Source organism: Saccopteryx leptura, chromosome 2 (genome assembly GCF_036850995.1).
Source record: "Saccopteryx leptura isolate mSacLep1 chromosome 2, mSacLep1_pri_phased_curated, whole genome shotgun sequence".
In the NCBI taxonomy this organism is placed as follows: domain Eukaryota; kingdom Metazoa; phylum Chordata; class Mammalia; order Chiroptera; family Emballonuridae; genus Saccopteryx; species Saccopteryx leptura.
This window is the reverse complement of record NC_089504.1, coordinates 238,299,463-238,318,454: the sequence shown is the minus strand read 5'-3', so window position 1 is coordinate 238,318,454 and position 18,992 is coordinate 238,299,463. Positions and strand designations below refer to the sequence as shown.

General features: G+C 42.8%; 1 protein-coding gene across 5 annotated transcripts in view; it reads right to left on the bottom strand.

Moving 5' to 3' along the window:
- Window positions 1-18,992, bottom strand: part of CIT (citron rho-interacting serine/threonine kinase) — a 166,008-nt gene that overhangs the window by 126,452 nt on the left and 20,564 nt on the right. For all 5 annotated transcript variants that reach the window (XM_066370788.1, XM_066370789.1, XM_066370790.1 and 2 more), the window contains exons 5-7: window positions 7,444-7,586; window positions 6,657-6,750; window positions 290-493 (exon numbers count right to left, since the gene is read on the bottom strand). In XM_066370788.1, coding sequence (XP_066226885.1) covers window positions 290-493; window positions 6,657-6,750; window positions 7,444-7,586 — 441 coding nt within the window. The remainder of the gene's footprint in view (window positions 1-289; window positions 494-6,656; window positions 6,751-7,443; window positions 7,587-18,992) is intronic.

Sequence of the window (18,992 nt, the reverse complement as noted above, 5' to 3'; positions counted from 1 at the left end):
AAAAAAAATTTTTTAAAAAAATAAAAATGTCAAAGATGAAGGGGCAGCATGTTCTCTTTTTTAATGGTAAACAAAATGATGACATAGGTTTGCAATTAATTGCAATTAATAGTCAATAGAACACAACTGATAAAGAGTTTGGCATAGCGTTTGGCACAAAGTAAGTGCCATATAAGTATCTGCTATGGCTGCTCACCAGTACTGTGGGTTTACATAACAGATGTTCATTCCATAATTTTAAAATGACATTTCTCAAATATTACTTCAAAATCTACTAATAGCTCCGTACCTGGAAATTCATGATGTTATTAAAGGTTCTGGCTGAGGTTCCCTCAGTGAATGGGGACCTTCCATAAACCATCTCATAAGCAATAACTCCCACTGACCACCAGTCACAGTCTAGGCTGTAGACACCTTTTCCGTCTCCATTCATTACTGTCAACACTTCCGGGGCCATGTAATCTGGGGTCCCAATCGGGAGTTTGGCATTCACCTGGAAACCAATAAATAAAATAAATACAACAAACTTTCGATTATCCTCAAGTAGACTGTGAACAGCCACATTTCAGACATAAACTGATTTGCCACTAATTACTACTCACCCTGGCACTTAAACCTTTGTCAAGTGGCACACTGGCAGGAAATGCAAACAATTTACTGTTGTTGTTTTTTAAAGCACATTATATAATCCAAAAGGAAAGGGCAAAGAGCTGTTGACGATATATATATACCCTTTGGTTATACAAGAGGGGAGTATATACCTGAAATAGAAGATATCTCTCCTGGTACACATTACCGATATGGTAGACCTTCTCTTATGAAATAGCAAAGTGATAATAAATCCTAAAGATGAACCAATAAGATCAATCTACCCATTCCTGAAAAAATAGCAGCTAACTGGCAATACAATATTACAAATGTGTGATATCTCAAGTTTAAATATTTGGAATCAACATTCTCACTTTGACCCCTCCCACAGGGCAAAATATGAAAACTTGCACCAGAAGTCAAATGTTAATGGGTTCGTTTCCTTGCCGCCAACTCTTATTCCTTGGTTCCCACTCCACTGTTCAGAAACCAGGGCCCTCGAATCCAATGGCACCCAAGCACTTGGCCTTGAAAGAAAGATTAGGACAATGTAGGATGTCTTTTTATAAAGCTAAATATATTCTATTTAAAGAATTGTCCTTGGCCTGACCTGTGGTGGCGCAGTGGATAAAGCGTCGACCTGGAAATGCTGAGGTTGCCGGTTCGAAACCCTGGGCTTGCCTGGTCAAGGCACCACATATGGGAGTTGATGCTTCCAGCTCCTCCCCCCTTCTCTCTCTCTCTGTCTCTCTCTCCTCTCTCTCCCTCTCTGTCTCTCTCTCTCCTCTCTAAAAATAAATAAATAAAATTAAAAAGAATTTTCCTTTTTTTCTGAGAATTTATCCTTCTGGCTGTCTTAGTGTTTAAATGCCCTCTGTTTCTTGAAATGATGCTCATGACAGAAATAGGTTTTCTGCGCCTCACCCCCACCCCTTCCAAGGCAACCTAGCAAGCTGACAACCCTTCTGGTCTTCAAAATTGTTTTGAAGTTTTATTGAGTCATGAAATTTGAAGTCTGAGGATTACCTTTCTAACCTTCTTCCCCATAAAAGAGAGAGGGCCAGATGTTAGTTGTATACTGTGTTGACCAGTTGTCCAGTGACCCTACATTTAAAAAGGCTTCTCTCACATTGGCAGTTATATGGCCCAAAGGAACTTTCTTTCCCATTAAAGAATGTTTAGAGCCCCCGAGTGAGCCAAGAGATTTTATGGGTAAGGCCATATGTCTTTAGTGCTGGGCTTTATATCAAGAAAGTAAATTTGCTTTGCTCTGCTCTGCTTTAACTGGGAATTGAGAGGAAAGCAAACTCTGGAGGGAAGTATTCTCTGGAGAGAATACTACGAGGTCTCCTTTCCCTGGTGATGAAGACCCAAGCTCTTCCTGCCTGTACCTTCAGTTTTATCCATTCCTGTGCCCCAAACACCCACTGTGATAGGAAACAGATGCATTCTCCCTACTCTCTCTCTTCACCCCCTCCCTCAGGCTCACCATAGGTTTTCCCAAACTGTACACCCAGAAAGCACTGTGATACTGTTATTCTTGAAACCGATGCCATCCATTTCTTTGGGCAACAGAATTTCCACTGCAAGTACCCATATGGGAAAGCAAGATTGTCACACCACCCAAGAAACCCACAGGCCTGTGTTGATAGACAAAAGTGAAGGGAAAGAAAGAAATATATGGTCCAAGACAGGACACCCTAAGCTTAAGGAACTGAAAGTAGCTTAAGTAGAGAGGAAGCCATGGCTGGGAAGCCTGAGCCCAACTTTCTCTCTTTTAATATGTATGTAAATTTTCTTGAGCTCAAGAGAAGATTAGGATTAAACTGCAGGGTTTTGGTAAAAACCCTCAATACTGATGATGAAAAATAAGTATCTTTTAAATATCAAAATAAAAAAACAAACAATATAATACCTTGATTTAACTAGGTATTAGTAATGTTACTATATTGCTGATTAAATGCTTACCCTTTAACCTAATTACCTTGCAGAACCATTAATACACAACCCTCAAATATACATTTGTATGTGTTGGGTTTTATTTTATCATCACACTACATTGCGAATATTCAGTTCTGCCTGTTTGCAGCTCACATGGCTTGGTTACTTGTTCACGACCCAAGAGTTGAAAGGAGTTGGAAGGGGTCGTGTTTATCAGCATAAGCCAGTAAAGGGTATAAACTGTCAATGCCTCATTCTCAAGCTCATGATTAGACTTATCAAAGAGAATCAAGATTAACTCCCCAGATGTCTTGCCATAACAGATATGTGATCAACATTTGTCTCACCATTTTGTAAATTTTCTACATTTTAAAGAAAAATACGGCTCTGGCCGGTTGGCTCAGTGGTAGAGCGTCGGCCTGGCATGAGGGAGTCCCGGGTTCGATTCCTGGCCAGGGCACACAGGAGAAGCACCCATGTGCTTCTCCACCCCTCCCCCCTCCTTCCTCTCTGTCTCTCTCTTCCCCTCCCACAGCCAAGGCTCCATTGGAGCAAAGTTGGCCCAGGTGCTGAGGATGGCTCTGTGCCTCTGCCTCAGGCACTAGAATGGCTCTGATTGCGGCAGAGCGATGCCCCAAGATGAGCAGAGCATCGCCCCCTGGTGGGCATGCCAGGTGGATCCCGGTCGGGCGCATGCGGGAGTCTGTCTGACTGACTCCCCGTTTCCAACTTCAGAGAAATACAAAAAAGAAAAACGAAAAAGAAAAATACTCCCTAGCTTGCTCTTTGTACATCACCTACTATTGTAATTAATAGTAATTAACAAGGACTTTTAATGACCATTAATGACTAAGAGTTTTCAGTAGCTACTGACCTCTAAGCACATTAAACCTGTTCAACATGTAACCTCACACATCCTGATGAGGATTTTGCAAGATGCTTTTACTCTCCTGTGGGGGCAGGTCAGCTAATCTGGACGAGACCATAAAAGGGGAATCATGTACCAGGAGTCCAGCCTGCCTGCAGTACACCATCTGACAAGGCCCCAGTTTTGTGAACTTTAGCTCATTTTCACTATATTGAGGTGGAGGAAAATACGTGCACCAGTTCAGGAGGAGATGATAAGAAAATGACTAGGAAACAGCAGGGTCAGTAGTATTTTGAGATAGAGGGTTAAAAAAAAAAGAAGAAGAGGCAGAGCATCGCCCCTAGTGGGCTTATCGGTGGATCCTGGTCGGGGCACATGCACAAGTCCATCTCTGCTTCCCCTCGTTTCACTAAAATAAAAATAAATAAATAAAATAAAAAGATTTAAAATAAAGAAGAAAGAAAGGATTAATCTAGCAGATCCTTGTACAAGCAAAAAACAGGTAAGAAGAAGGTAAGAAAGCCATTCTCTTCCTCTTCCCAAGCCCTCTCCCATAAAATGCTAAACATAAAACTGCTTCTACCTATCTGTCCCCATCTAGCTGCCTAGGCCATAAACACACACCTCCACAGAAGCAGGGGACTAAGACAATCTCACTGTGTTGTTCCACTTGTGGAAAGAAAATCTTCTCACTCCTACATAAATCTCAAAAAGACCTATCTCCTATGGGTTTCCAACTGCGAAATGGGGCTGATTTATAATCTTCTTACAATTGTATTCCTGAGAGCCGAATGAGACAGGTTAGAAATGTTAGCTGTCTGCCATTCTCTAAGAGTCTAATAAAGTGAAGTGGGTGACCTAAGTCACACAGCACATCAATGGCATATCTCAGCTCAACGCCCAAATCTCCGGGCAGTATGGTCCACCTGTGTTTACTAAAAAAATATCCCAAAGCTGTATTCTGACTAAGAAGCTTGAAATAAAGACAATGAAGATGGAAACCACAACAAACTGAAGATTCACAAATATCCAAACTACCGAGGTAATATTCAGAAGTAGTAGGGAAAAGGATTAACTGATTTGGGGTGAGTAACATATAACAATTTCAGTCGATGTGGATTTGATTTTATATAGTATATTTTGAGTGCAAAAAATAAAAACATTCAGAACCTACTTTAGGCCTATAAAGCATTCTGTTTTAAAGGAACACATTTTTAACCTACCACCATTGATCAAAATACCCCAAAAAATTAAAATTCTATATCTATACTTCATCTAGATTGAAGATTCTTGGTTTTCTATGATAAAGGGGCTTTCGCACTTAAAACAATCCTAAAAATTCCTTCTCTACTTGTCACATTCTTGGCCCTAAAAGCAGAAAGTTCTAGAGAAATGACTCTGTCTCCGAGAGGAGAGGAGGTGCAATACTCTCGAGTGCACAGGACTGAGTGCCATGTCTCCTTGACCAGAATAATCAGCGGTGAAGCTGCTTGAGCCACAAATGAAACTGAGTGCCTACGGGAGGCTCCCTGCCCGCAGTGAAGGCTGCTACAATTAGAAGAAGTGAAAAGGGCAGTTTGAAGTGCTGAAGAACAGAAATCAGAAATGAACAGGAGTCCCATCTCTCTACCAAGGGCTCTGAAGATACTGACTCCAGGCACAGAGATAGGGCCTTCGTCTTAATTCCCACTTCTTTTCCAAGCGGTGACTTTGGATCTTAACCCAGCATTCCGGGTAGGTGTTCTTATCGAGAACACATTATGGCTAGCTCTCACTGAGCAGATTTCTGATGCTTCTCAATCCACTGTAGTGATTCTCAACCAGGGGTGATTTTGCCACCCAAGAGACATTAGGCAATGTCTGGAGACACTTTTGATTGTCACAACTGGAGGGGAAGGTGCTACTGGCTTCTACCTAAGTGGACAGAGGCCAGGATGCAGCTAAACATCCTATAACACACAGGACAGTCCCACTATAAAGAATTATCCAAAACAAAATATCAGTGCTGCTTACTATATACCTACGCTTCAATTATTATCAGACTATGTACCTATGGCTCAATTTATTTCTAGATGCATGAGTTTTAAAGGTCACAAATGCAATGCATAAGTTTTTAAATCCTAGATGATAAACTTGCTTTCTCTAACTTTTTTCCTGGGCTTTATTAAACCATAAATTCAAAACCTAAGTTTTCATACCCGTTTCTGAACTGTACATAATTTTCTAAACAAAATGCTTTGATTCTATCATCTAACTCTTAATATAATGATCAAGGAGAATAGATTATAAAATATAATCTAAAAAAATACCAACCTTTCCTCCAAAGAACTTGAGGGGAAAAAAAGATAAGTTTACATACTTCCCTTTACATAAAAGACCTAACTCTCACAGTTGGGGGCATTTTGAAGAGCAGCTTCTCTAACCTCTTAATTTGTGCATTTTTACTAGAATCAGTATTTTCTAGACAAAGAATAAAAGGCCAGATTCATAAGGAATTGTCTAGGTCAGTAAGTGGTTCAGCAGTGAAATTAGTCGTAAAATTTAAGTTGATTTTCTCTTAGACCTACCACTTTTGCATAATTGACTACCAAATTCACACTTTAATATGTATCAACTTTATTAGATTTTTTAAAATCTAATTTCTTTTTTTACTTTTTCATCTTTTTCTTCAAGTATTCTCACTCTTGATCTCAGTAGCTACCTTCTTGCCTCACTACTTAGCACATGGGATATATTTTAATTTTTAGCATAGTTCCAGGACTTAGAACTGACATTTTGAGCACTTGGTTCTTAACGCTAAAGGGTATTTGCTTCAAATGCTCTGATGATTAATTTAAATTTTGCTGCATAGAAAATACAGGATTTGTGATAAAGAAGGTTACATAACATCAAAATATTTTAAGGTAAAAAAAAATAATAATGTAACAGAAGACAGTCTATAATAGGCAAGGAAAATGAAAGGGAAAACAAAATAAGCATTTTCCTTTCTTTTTAACCAAACTATAAGAATGTTCCTTAAAATGTCTGGTAGGATATGAACAGGTATTATATACATAAAAGGGTGCCAAGGTCAAGTAAGTCTGAGAAACAGCTCTGTTTCCCCATCCCTACTCTGATCTCCCTCAAGGAGACATTTCATTCCTGGCTGACAAAGGCTCCAAATGTCACTCAGATTTATCCCAGTATTTCCCAAACTTAACAGGATCACAGAACGCTCTGAGTACAGCCTCTATTAAGCTATCTTATTGCATTTTGTTACCATCTTATTTGAGTTCATTTTAGCAGCTGATCCAAAATCCACTAGCTTAATGTGTCCCGTTCGATCAATGAGAATGTTCTCTGGCTTGAGGTCTCTGTAAGAAAATATGACCACAAATTAGGGTTGTCTTCTCCATGCCAATCAGCAAGCAACTGCTAACTTAGGTTCCAACAAGAATCTTAGCATCTGTATTCTGCTACACAGACCTCCCTATTGATGGATATAAACAACAAGCATACATTTTACAAAAGAAACTGAAGAAGAGGAGGGGGAGGAGGATTGCTGTGATCCCCAGTCTAAACATCATTCCATTCCCATAACATGCTCAGATGTAGAGAAAATATCAGAGGAGCAAGGATACACAGAATCACTTTTCAAATGAGGATTTGGGGGGAACACCTTTGTAAATTACTAATGGGTGAGGTCAGAAGCACAACTCCACAGTCTTCTGCTCCTACATGGTGTGTCAGTTCCCTCTGCAAGTCAAGTTCCGTTTTTCTACCAATCTGTTTTCTACCATTTAATCCAAAGAACACATCTAAGAGTTCCCAGTCTCATTAACTACATTTACAAATCTTACTAGCAAACTTGATAACGTTACAATTCTGGATTTACCTCACTATTGAACGGGCAAGCTGAAATATCTGCCACATTGGAAAATTTAGTTTCAGCCAGTTATGGTTAAGACTGGCTAAAAACTGGTTGGAGCATTATTTTGATGCTGAAATTATTCATCCACACACTGCTGTTGGAACTCTCATGTGTATTACCAGAGTGTCTCACTTACCTATGTACATATCCCATCTGATGAACACTGTGAACAGCCAAAATCAGTTCGGCTAGGTAAAACTGAATCGTATTTTCATCTATTTGGTCCTCATATCGATTCAAAAGTGACAGCAAGTCCCCTCCAGGCTGATATTCCATTACCTGTATAGAATGCCAAAGTTATTAACCCTTTGGGTAGTACGAACGTTCATGTACATCCTCGTGCCTCCTGACCATCCAGAGTATGGTCATACATGGGTAAGGCAACATTAAAAAAAGGTAAATGTAGGCCCTGGCAGGTTGGCTCAGTGGTAGAGTGTTGGCCTGGCGTGCGGAAGTCCCGGGTTCGATTCCCAGCCAGGGCACACAGGAGAAGCGCCCATCTGCTTCTCCACCCCTCCCCCTCTCCTTCCTCTCTGTCTCTCTCTTCCCCTCCCGCAGCCGAGGCTCCATTGGAGCAAAGATGGCCCGGGCGCTGGGGATGGCTCCTTGGCCTCTGCCCCAGGCGCTAGAATGGCTCTGGTCGTGGCAGAGCGACGCCCCAGAGGGGCAGAGCATCGCCCCCTGGTGGGCAGAGCGTCACCCCCTGGTGGGTGTGCCGGGTGGATCCCGGTCGGGCGCATGCGGGAGTCTATCTGACTGTCTCTTCCCGTTTCTAGCTTCAGAAAAATACAAAAAAAAAAAAAGGTAAATGTATGTTCTTGTTTCCATAAATTGGTTATCAAACAAACATGATTTTAAGTTAATAAAACTGGAGCTGGAACTAATTTCATTTTTTGAAAAAAAAACTCACTCCCGGGAGTCGAGCATGAAAAAAACTCACTACTCAAAGTGTTAATTCTTCACACGCACACACACACACACACACACACACACACACACACACGGAAATGTCTCAATAAGATCCTCAAATCCTGCCTGACGTGTTATAATTACAATGTCTCCACAAAGTAATGAAGATGTGTGAGACATATTTTAAGTCACGTAGAGTGAGGTCCCTGCCCTAAGGAAATTACATCCGTTCCCGTGAAAGAATCAATATAATGAAAGACTAGTACCAGACACCATGCACAATGTTTGCAAGGCAAGCTTGAAAAGTTGAATTAAATCCACCCACTCACCCACCAGCCCACAGACACCCCAGACATTCCCTAGGATTAAGTACCCAGCCTAGATGGAAATTCCTAGAGGGCAAGAAATCCTCCCTCACCCTTTTTGCATTCCCCTCAGCACCTAGCAGAATACAGGAGGTGTGCAATATATGTGACACAATCTTTGCCTTTAACAGCCAGTCAGTGTGGAAGGCGATCTGACTCTCCATTAAACATTTAAATGTGAACATATACTGCTTGACCTTGTAATTCTACTTCTGACAATGTATTTTACAGGAACTTGCAATTGTTTGTAGATTAAAAAGATTAACTGCAGCATTGTTTGCAACACAACTAAAAAAAACTGGAAATCATCCAAATATCAGTAAGAGACTGCTAAAATATGATATATCTAAACAGTGGGATGAGTGCAGATTAAAAATGAATGGACTCAGTCTATTCACATGGTCATGGAAAGCTGTCTGTGATAATTTAAAGTGACATCCTAAGCCCAATTAAATACAACTCCTTTATTGTGATTTAAAAAAAAACAAATCATTACATTTGTTAGAATATACACAAAGGAAAAAATCTAGAAGAAGAAAATGAAGTAAAATGTGTGATTAGCAAAACATTTCTCCCATACCAAGGAACCCTCGCAATGTGGAGCCCGGCACCAACAAGGTCCTATACCATTCACATCCTTTCACTCCGGGATATGAATTCTCGCCATCCTCCAAACTCCTGTTTGCTTTTTGTCCAGAGTTAGAAGAAAGTTCTAGTCAAATCAAACAAAGAGCATCTATCTGCCCATATCCCCAGAAGCCCCAGACTAATCGAGTAAAGGCTCTGCCCAGCACCAAGCCAACCCCACACCCAGTACCCCCTGGAGGAATCGGTGACTTGCATGTCCTCCCGGAGGGCCCCACATCACCTGGGAGTCCGCCCCATTCACATGGCATCATACATATACCAAATCCTCAACCAGACAATGAACAATTTAAAGAGAAAGGTTCCATTTGCACTGCCATTACTGAAAAAAATTTTATTTATGAACAAGAATAGCAACACTTAGAAGGGGAGGCAACTAAGATGCAGACTTTATTTCCCCCAAATTCACAGCAGACATCAGCTGCTTGTCCCCATGCTCAAGAGCCCACAGCAGAGCCACCTAGCTGACTATAGCTCACCCACTCATTCCAACCTGGCTCTCCATACGTCCTGGGTATGTGGGTGAATGCTAATTCTTACGTCTGTTTTAAATATACACTGCCATTAAAAATGTCTTAAACATCCCCCCAAAATTCACAGATAATAACAGAAGTACTCACAGTTTTAGAACAGAAATATCTTAAAATAAGAACAATGCATATTTATGACGACACGCTGCAGTTATAAATTTTCTAATCTGGCTCTATTAAAGATGTGAAAAATAGAACAGCTTTTTAAGTTTAAGGATAAGAAAGTCAAATTTATAGTAGCCACCAGCAACTTTTAAGAACTTTTGAGAACTCACAAACTGACCACTATTTAGTACTCAGCAGCTACTCCTGAAGAGTCTCTTTGTAATAAACCAGGAAAATAGTTCAGGAAATAAGAACCGTCTCTTAGAAAGGCAAAAAAAATATGCACGCTATTCAAAAAAAATGAAAATTTCCTGGGCTGGATATCCCTGCCCAAACTAGATTAGTCTTTTCTATGAGTCAAAGAACTTTTTATTTCTTCAAAACCAGGGCTGATTGAGAAGACAAGCAACAAAAATTACAACAGCTGCCAGGCAGTGCACTCCACAACGTTAGGCCAAAATAGACACACAAAATGACAAACCTCTAAATAGACTGGGTCCTGATCAAAGAAGCTAATCAAACTTGACCCACCAACATGATTCCTGACATCATTCGAAAAATTCCAACTGTGCACTATTAGGAAAATTTGGCTTGGATATTTAGTGAGTGGATTTAGCTACTCCAAGATGCTACCTCATATCCTAAAACTTATCCTCCATGGGCAGAGTCACTCATCCTGGTATGGATGGAGCCCATGCGGAAGACGGCTTGTGTGTGGCCAAACCAAGCTTAATCAATCACCTTGCTACTGGGCTTCAAGTTACCATAAAGAACCACGACTCAGGCCCTGGCCAGTTGGCTCAGTGGTAGAGCGTCGGCCTGGCATGCAGGAGTCCCAGGTTCGATTCCCAGCCAGGGCACACAGGAGAAGTACCCATCTGCTTCTCCACCCCTCCCCCTCTCCTTCCTCTCTGTCTCTCTCTTCCCCTCCCACAGCCAAGGCTCCATTGGAGCAAAGTTGGCCCGGGCGCTGAGGATGGCTCGATGGCCTCTGCCTCACGCCCTAAATGGCCCTGGTTGCAACAGAGCAATGCCCCAGATGGGCAGAGCACCACCCCCTGGTGGGCATGCCGGGTGGATCCCCGTGGGGCACATGCGGGAGTCTGTCTGACTGCCTCCCCATTTCCAGCTTCAGAAAAATACAAAAAAAAAAAACAAGAACCACAACTCGGGCACTTTCAGAAAACAGTTTTGTTTGGGGTTTTAAAAATGGTACCAAATCAAGAGGCTCCAAAAGCATCATCTAAAGTCACACACTAAGAGTCTTTAAAACCAGCATCAACAGAACACTACGCACAAATTAAGGCCAAAGGTACTACCCAGCTGTGCCAGACTGATCATTTACAGCTTCTGGTTCTACTACTCAGCGATGGCTAGTGAGGTGTCCATCCCTCAAAAATGTGTTTCTAACCCAGTTAGACTGGTAAGGCCTTGAGGGGCAGGGCTTCTCAAACCTGCCTGCCCATCAGCATCACTTAGGGAAGCACTATTTTAAAACAGATAAAGCACATTCACCCAAATAAATATTTGAGCACCTATGATGTGTCAGGCACTGCTTTGGATATTAGGAAAACAGCTACCTTCATGGAGCTGGAATTCTAATAAAAACAAAAGAATTTCTTCTTAAGTAAGCAGTATGAAAAGGTAAAGCATGTCTCCTTCCCATCCTAACCTTTCAGGGAGCTTGTTACCAGGGACCAACTCGGACTTCATGGATCAAGCTCCATGGGTGGGCTCCAGGAATCTGTATTTTTAAGGGGCTCCTGAGTGATTCTGATGCAGCCGGCCCAGCACTGTATTGAGACCACTGCTCATGAAGCTGTGGAACCAACGTGGCTCCCGACACCAACCAACTAAAAAGTTTCTAAGCAAATGTGTCCTTATATAAAACCTGATCTTAATACAGCCATCACTTCTGCTGGGTCTGTTTTTCTTCAATGACTACCTGGAGCCTTTCTGCAAATCGAGACAAGATCACTGACAACACAAAGGGCTGGAAAATAACCAGTCCACCGGCACTGAAGCAACAATCCCCTATTTCTGCAAGGACAGGAGGTGTCCCTGCACACACTGAACAGCTGTAGGTCGCCCAACTGGTGATCACCAAGGCATGGTAATCAAAGGCCGGGGAAGTGGGAGGAGGAAAAAGCCCCACAGTGAAACAGCTCCCTAAACAGTGTGACAGTTCTGCGGATGGCAGAAAAAGCACAGCAGCTGACAGACGAGCCTGGCTTGGAGCCGTAATGGACTTGCTCTTTTAAATCAAAGACATTCAGGCCAACAGAGACAGACCCTTCTGATGGCAGAGCTGCAGATGCTAATTAAAGGGCAAGTCTTACATGCTTCTCTGTTGGTATTTGCAGCTATAGCCCCAAGAACTGGTACGGCAATTCCCATCAGTTGTGTTGCGTTTGAAACCAAGGACGTGTGTGTGTGCGTGCGTACACACACACACACACATGCATAGGCACATGTATACATATGAAGGGGTACATGAATATTTAATAGTTCTTTAGTACTCGATTCCAATTTGCCTAGGGTGTCATTAGAAGCACGCTGTGCTGGCCATCACTTAGAGAGGTTGTCCTTGAAATGCGTGCGCTACACCAGCATGACTGAACGGGCCCTGAAACTGTAGGATGCTGCTGGCGTCACTATCTGCTCTGCCTGGCGTCCCTGATCTTTGGCATCGGGAGGAAGGAAGGGATCCTCTAAGCAGAGTGGCCAGTGGCAGAAACCCTAAATTATTCTTCTTGAAGGGCAGAATGACCAAGAGAAAAAGAGAGCAGTTCCTTTATTTCAGAAACCATGAATCCCAGCCTGATTCATCCATGATTTTAAAAAAATCCTCACTGAGCATTGAATCACCCAGAGCCCTGGCCCGAAACAGACAGCACACTCAAACTAGGTAATTGAGGACATGACTTAATGAAGGGACTATTCACAAAGGTGTGGGTATGGTTAAAGGAAATAAACATGGGCAGGCAGGATGGTGAAGCACCCTGTGGCTAGTTAACAGCAGGAAAGTGAGTAGGTACCACGACTTGGCCTAAAAGAGCCAGAGAAGGATCTCGGATGTGTACGATGTAACTGAAGGAGTGAAAAGAAGACACAGTAATCAGAAACTAACAACAGCTATAACATTAGCTATAAGACCATGGTTCCCAGCAGCAGCAGCAGCAGCCTCACCGGAAAATGGTTACAAATGCAAATACTTGGGCCCCACCCCAAACTTTCTGAATCAGACACTCTGACAGTGGTGCCAGGCAAACTGGGACAACATAACTGAACAGTGATACCTAATGGTCAACTCCAAATGCACTTACTTGAAATATGCTCAACAGACCAGGACACTAAACAACTATTTTAAAGGCATGGAGAACTCAACTCCCTAAGGCAATAACACACTCAGCAATTGAACTGGGGTCCATAAGAGGTATTAACATCTCATTCCACCAATAAGAAGACCCAGGCTGAAAAGGCCAATGACTGTGGAGAGATCTAATAAGGAACAGTAACGAAACAAGAACCTATATTCTGCCCTGGCCGGTTGGCTCAGCGGTAGAGCATCGGCCTAGTGTGCGGAGGACCCGGGTTCGATTCCCGGCCAGGGCACACAGGAGAAGCGCCCATTTGCTTCTCCACCCCTCCGCCACGCTTTCCCTCTCTGTCTCTCTCTTCCCCTCCTGCAGCCAAGGCTCCATTGGAGCAAAAATGGCCCGGGCGCTGGGGATGGCTCTGTGGCCTCTGCCCCAGGCGCTAGAGTGGCTCTGGTCGCAACATGGCGACGCCCAGGATGGGCAGAGCATCGCCACCTGGTGGGCAGAGCATCGCCCCTGGTGGGCGTGCCGGGTGGATCCCGGTCGGGCGCATGCAAAAAAAAAAAAAAAAGAACCTATATTCTAAGTAACAACTTCCTTCTGATGGGCAGCTGTCTTTCAAACCCTGGTTTTTGAAGTAGCAGCCCATGAACATGCTGGTGAGTTTTAAGACAAGCCTGGAAACTGGATAATCTTACCCATGAGATCAAAACAGCACATGTCTCACTGTCAAAACTATCATAAGCTGCCACATTTCACTAAAATAAACAATGAAGTTGTGTTCGTTAACTCTCTCCTGACTCCACACAGGCTGGTGCTCATACAGATCATACTAGGAACAGCCCACCTATAAATTGCTCCTACAGAGAAAGAAAACACTGTCCACAAAAGTGCACGACTATGCATTGTAAGCGGGACAGGAAATACAAAGAACTGACTCCCAGCAAGACATCAGAACCAGGGTCATGGCAGAAGTGGTTTGGGATGTGACAATATAACATAATGGATAACAGTATGGGCGGTGGGTCTAGGGAGCCTGGCTTCAAACCCACTCTGTTTGAATCTCTGTGGCAGACTATACAACTTGTCCCCCAAATCCATTCTTCCCTTCTTCCATAGTAGTAAGAATTTTAGCTGGATATAGCCCACACAAGCAGCTAGATAGTACAGAGTGTAGTCATGTGACCAAGTTCTGGTTAGAAAAATGAGAGGAAATTATTTGTCCCATTTCCATATCATTCTATGTAAAAGAGATGTGCTTGCTCTGCCTTTCTGCTCTTTTCTTCTACCAGCCAAGGGGAAGAAAGGCATGAAATGGCTCAAGTTCAAGCACATCAAAAAAACAACACCCTAAGGCAGTGGTTCTCAAAGTGTGTATGTACCAGGGCGCACTGGTGTGCTCTAGAAGATTTCCAGGTGCACTCTATGGTATTCCAGAGAAATATGTGCCTGTTGGGGACCAAAAAACCAACAGGGTTTTTAGAGTTTATATTTTTGGGGGACAGAGGTGTGGGGAATTGGCTGTAAGCTGACAGTCTGCCCAAACCCCCACCTCACTTGCCTGATTAGGCTGCAAAATGCTGTTAAGCTGTGGTGCTGGATTATTTACACTACCCCCCATGTTCCCCAGAAAGACTGGAGGCAAGTTTCTTCTATCCTTAAGATAATATGTGTGGTGGGGGTTTTCTGCACTCAACACAAGAGTAAAAAGAGAGGAATTCTTCAATGTATTGACGAGGAAAAGAGAGTTTGCCTTTCAAATATATGCCCAAACATTGAAGAAATCATTAGGACACATCAGGCTCATGTTTCTCATAAACACAAGAATAAAAAAACTTAACCAGGACCTGCCGAATTTACTAAATCTTACTAAGAATGTATCTATATATATAAAAAGATAACTTTTTGTCAATTTTTTATTTTTAACCCCTTTTTTAGGAATTCTAAAAAGCATAACTCAAAAAATATAACATAAAAAAGGTTTTTGTTTTGTTTTGTTTTGTTTTTGTATTTTTCTGAAGCTAGAAACGGGGAGAGACAGACAGACTCCCGCATGCGCCCGGCCGGGATCCACCCAGCATGCCCACCAGGGGGTGACGCTCTGCCCACCAGGGGGCGATGCTCTGCCCCTCCAGGGCATCGCTCCGCTGCGACCAGAGCCACTCTAGCGCCCGAGGCAGAGGCCAAGGAGCCATCCCCAGCGCCTGGGCCATCCTTGCTCCAATGGAGCCTCGGCTGCGGGAGGGGAAGACAGAGACAGAGAGGAAGGAGAGGGGGAGGGGTGGAGAAGCAGATGGGCGCTTCTCCTATGTGCCCTGGCCGGGAATCGAACCCAGGACTTCTGCACGCCAGGCCAACACTCTACCACTGAGCCAACCGGCCAGGGCCTAAAAATGTTTTTTAATGTCAGAATAAATTTAATTTTGTCATATTTATTTGGTTTAATTACCATAAAAGCACGTTTGGACTTTATTATTATTTTTTAATATTTGACTTTATTATAATTAATAATAATTTAATTCTCAGAATAATAAAAATTCTCAGAAATTTGTATAAAGTGCACCTACAATTATTTGTAGGATTTTAAATGTGCCCTGACTTCAAAATGTTTGAGAACCACTGCCCTAAGGGATAGGGGGAACCACAGGACAGAATAAAACTGGGTCCCTAAAGTATCACATATAACAGGGCTGTTCCACCTGTATGGACTATATTTTGTGGTCTTTCTGTTACAATAGCTTAGCCTATACCTTGACTAATATATCCCTATGTGCAACTAGGAAAAAAACACTGGGAATGAACAGAGGGGAGCTGAGGTAAGGTCACAACAGGGAAAGAAGGTTTATGGATCAGATCCTGGCCTGGTAGCTCAGTTGGTTAGAGTATCATCCTGATATGTCAAGGTTGCAGGTTCAATCCCCAGTTAAGGCACATACAAGAATCAATCAATGAATGCATAAATAAGTGGAACAATAAATCAATGTGGGGTTTTTTTTCTCTTTCTCTCTCCTTTCCTCTCTCTCTAAAAAAAAAAAAAAAAAAAAAAAATTAGTTAATAAAACTTCACAGGTCAGTTATAGGCTTAGAGCTAGGTGAGCCTGAAAAGACCCACAGTATGAAAAACATCATTACTGGGCCAGCAAGCTTTAAGAAATTTCACAAAAAAAATTATATATAACAATATTACAAATGGTGAGTTGCAATGTTTCCTTTGTAAAGATCAGCGCCTTCATGAAAGGACAGTGGTGAAGGCATCTGTTATACAGAAATGAGCCGATTTCATCATGAACCAGATTAAGAAAGCATCGTTTCCATGGGTCGCCTGCCAGAATGTGGGACTAGCCTGGTTATACAGCGCCAGACGTTACAATGAACTTGCCACAATTTTCTATATATCAGAAAATGGTAAGCCACGGCCATGGGTATGTAGCCCCAAAAAGGAAATTTTTAACCTCTAAATCCCAAAGGACCTAAGTTTAACTTCTTTGTGTAGCGCTCCAAATTTTGAAAATCCCACTGTGTCTATCTTGACTTACACACTGTAGAGAACAAAACTCACACTAAAACACAATAAGTAAATTTGTATGTAAGTTAAATTTCTATGAAGTCAATCGTATATTCATCCAATAAATATTTCTTAAGCATTTGCCTGGGGACACTCTACTGCAAGCAAGGGAGACATAATCCCTCCCACCACAGAGGGAGTAACCTGGTGATGGAGACCAACACCCGCTCAGCCAGAGGAAAAACAGGGGGCTAAGAGTCCAGTAGCAGGTCCAGGAAGAGTTCCTGAAAGAAGTAACATCCACCCAAGCCCAGACGTTGAAATCAAAGTCAGAGGAATAAGAAAAAAGAGAACAGCATGGAGAGAGGTCAAAGGCAACTTCAAAGAGCTGAAGGGGCCCTGGCCGGTTGGCTCATTGGTAGAGCATCGGCCTGGCGTGCAGGAGTCCCAGGTTCGATTCCCAGCCAGGGCACACAAGAGAAGCGCCCATCTGCTTCTCCACCCCTCCCCCTCTCCTTCCTCTCTGTCTCTCTCTTCCCCTCCCGCAGCCAAGGCTCCATTGGAGCAAAGTTGGCCCAGGCACTGAGGATGGTTCTATGGCCTCTGCCTCAGGCGCTAGAATGGCTCTGGTTGCAACAGAGCAACACCCCAGATGGGCAGAGCATCGCCCCCTGGTGGGCATGCCAGGTGGATCCCGGTCGGGCGCATGCGGGAGTCTGTCTGACTGCCTTTCTGTTTCCAACTTCAGAAAAATACAAAAAAAAAAAAAAAAAAGAGCCGAAGGAAGTTCAGGCTGAATGTCAAGTGAAAGGAGAGAAAATGGTAAGCAACAAGGCTGGAGGCATATGCAAAAGAGGCCCTGTAAGCCATGTGTAAGGGTCTGGACTTCATCCAGAGGGCAGCAGGGAGTCTTAACGGGTTTTAACAGCAGGATGACTTGGCTGCACTGTGTAGAAGACCTGGGGGAAGGGCCAGACAGATGGCAGGGAGAACACTGAGGTTATTACAGTAATTCAGGCAAAAGATGGCAGACTGAACTCACACAGTAGAAGCAGGGCTGGAGACGGAGATGGCTTTGAGAAATATATCAGAAGTGAAATTCTATAGTTTTTTCTTCATTAATATGAAATGCATCTTCAGTTAAACTGCATTTGCACTACCAATTAATGTTCAACTGCCAGAGGAGCTTATTATGATTTGCATGTTTCCCCAAACTTCAAAGGTTTAATGATCTATAAATGGTCATTAGGTACAACGAAATTTCAGTACTTTCTGACACCAAAGAGATCTACAGTCCTCTGATCCTGCGGCAGAATGCATTTCCAGATTCAGAAATGCTCAGATTTCAGAAAGGTAAAGTGGTGCATATACTTACTTTATATTATGTAACACCCGAGGGTAGGGCCTGGGAAAGCACCCTTTAATAAAACGCATAACTTTGTGGCAAATTGGATGAATAGTCTCACTAAAGGGAACAAATAAGAGTGTTCAGATCAGGTTTTGCTAGAGTTCAAAAGTTAGGGCTTTGCTGCCAAATAGGGAACAAAAGAACTTGAGGTTATTCAGAGCTCTGGGTATTTCAGAACTGGGTATTACAGAACTGGGTATTACAGATAAGGGACAGTGGATCTGTAATCACATCTTAATACCTATGCTAAGATGGATTTTTATATGAAAACTGTACCCTTAGCAAGCATTTCACTTCAAAGTACCAAAGCACTTGAGAAGACAATGCAGACAAGGAGATACTACGTGATCCCATCACTGAGACCCAACCGAGCTACTAAAGAAGGGAATGCTAACGTCCTTGCAACCAGGTATCTATGTGCACGAGGCAACCAGAACTCCAGGAAGCAGCTGTTTCAAGATCATTCCCATCTTGCAAGAATGCAGGTGGACAACCTGAAAAGTTGGTCATTAAGCTAAGGATGCCAATGCCAGTGACAAGATCCAGAGGGAAGGACCACAACCTACAGACCCAGAGAAGGTGGCCCCCTGCAGCCGGGAGCTGTGCTAGCAGAGGAAGGGCAGATATTCCCAATAGTCCAGGAAGCCTATGTCCAAGCAGAAGACCACAGCAGTTAAATCCACAATTAAAAAGAAAGGGATAAGCAAAAATCAAACAAACAAAAAACACCTCAGCTGCAGAAAACAGTACAGTGACTACCGGAGGCAAGGGGGGTAGAGAGGTAGAGGGTATATAGGGGAAAAATGGTGACAGAGACCCAACTTTAGGTGGTGAACACACAATATACAGATGATGCGCTATAGAACAGTACACCTGAAATCTATGTAACTATATTAAC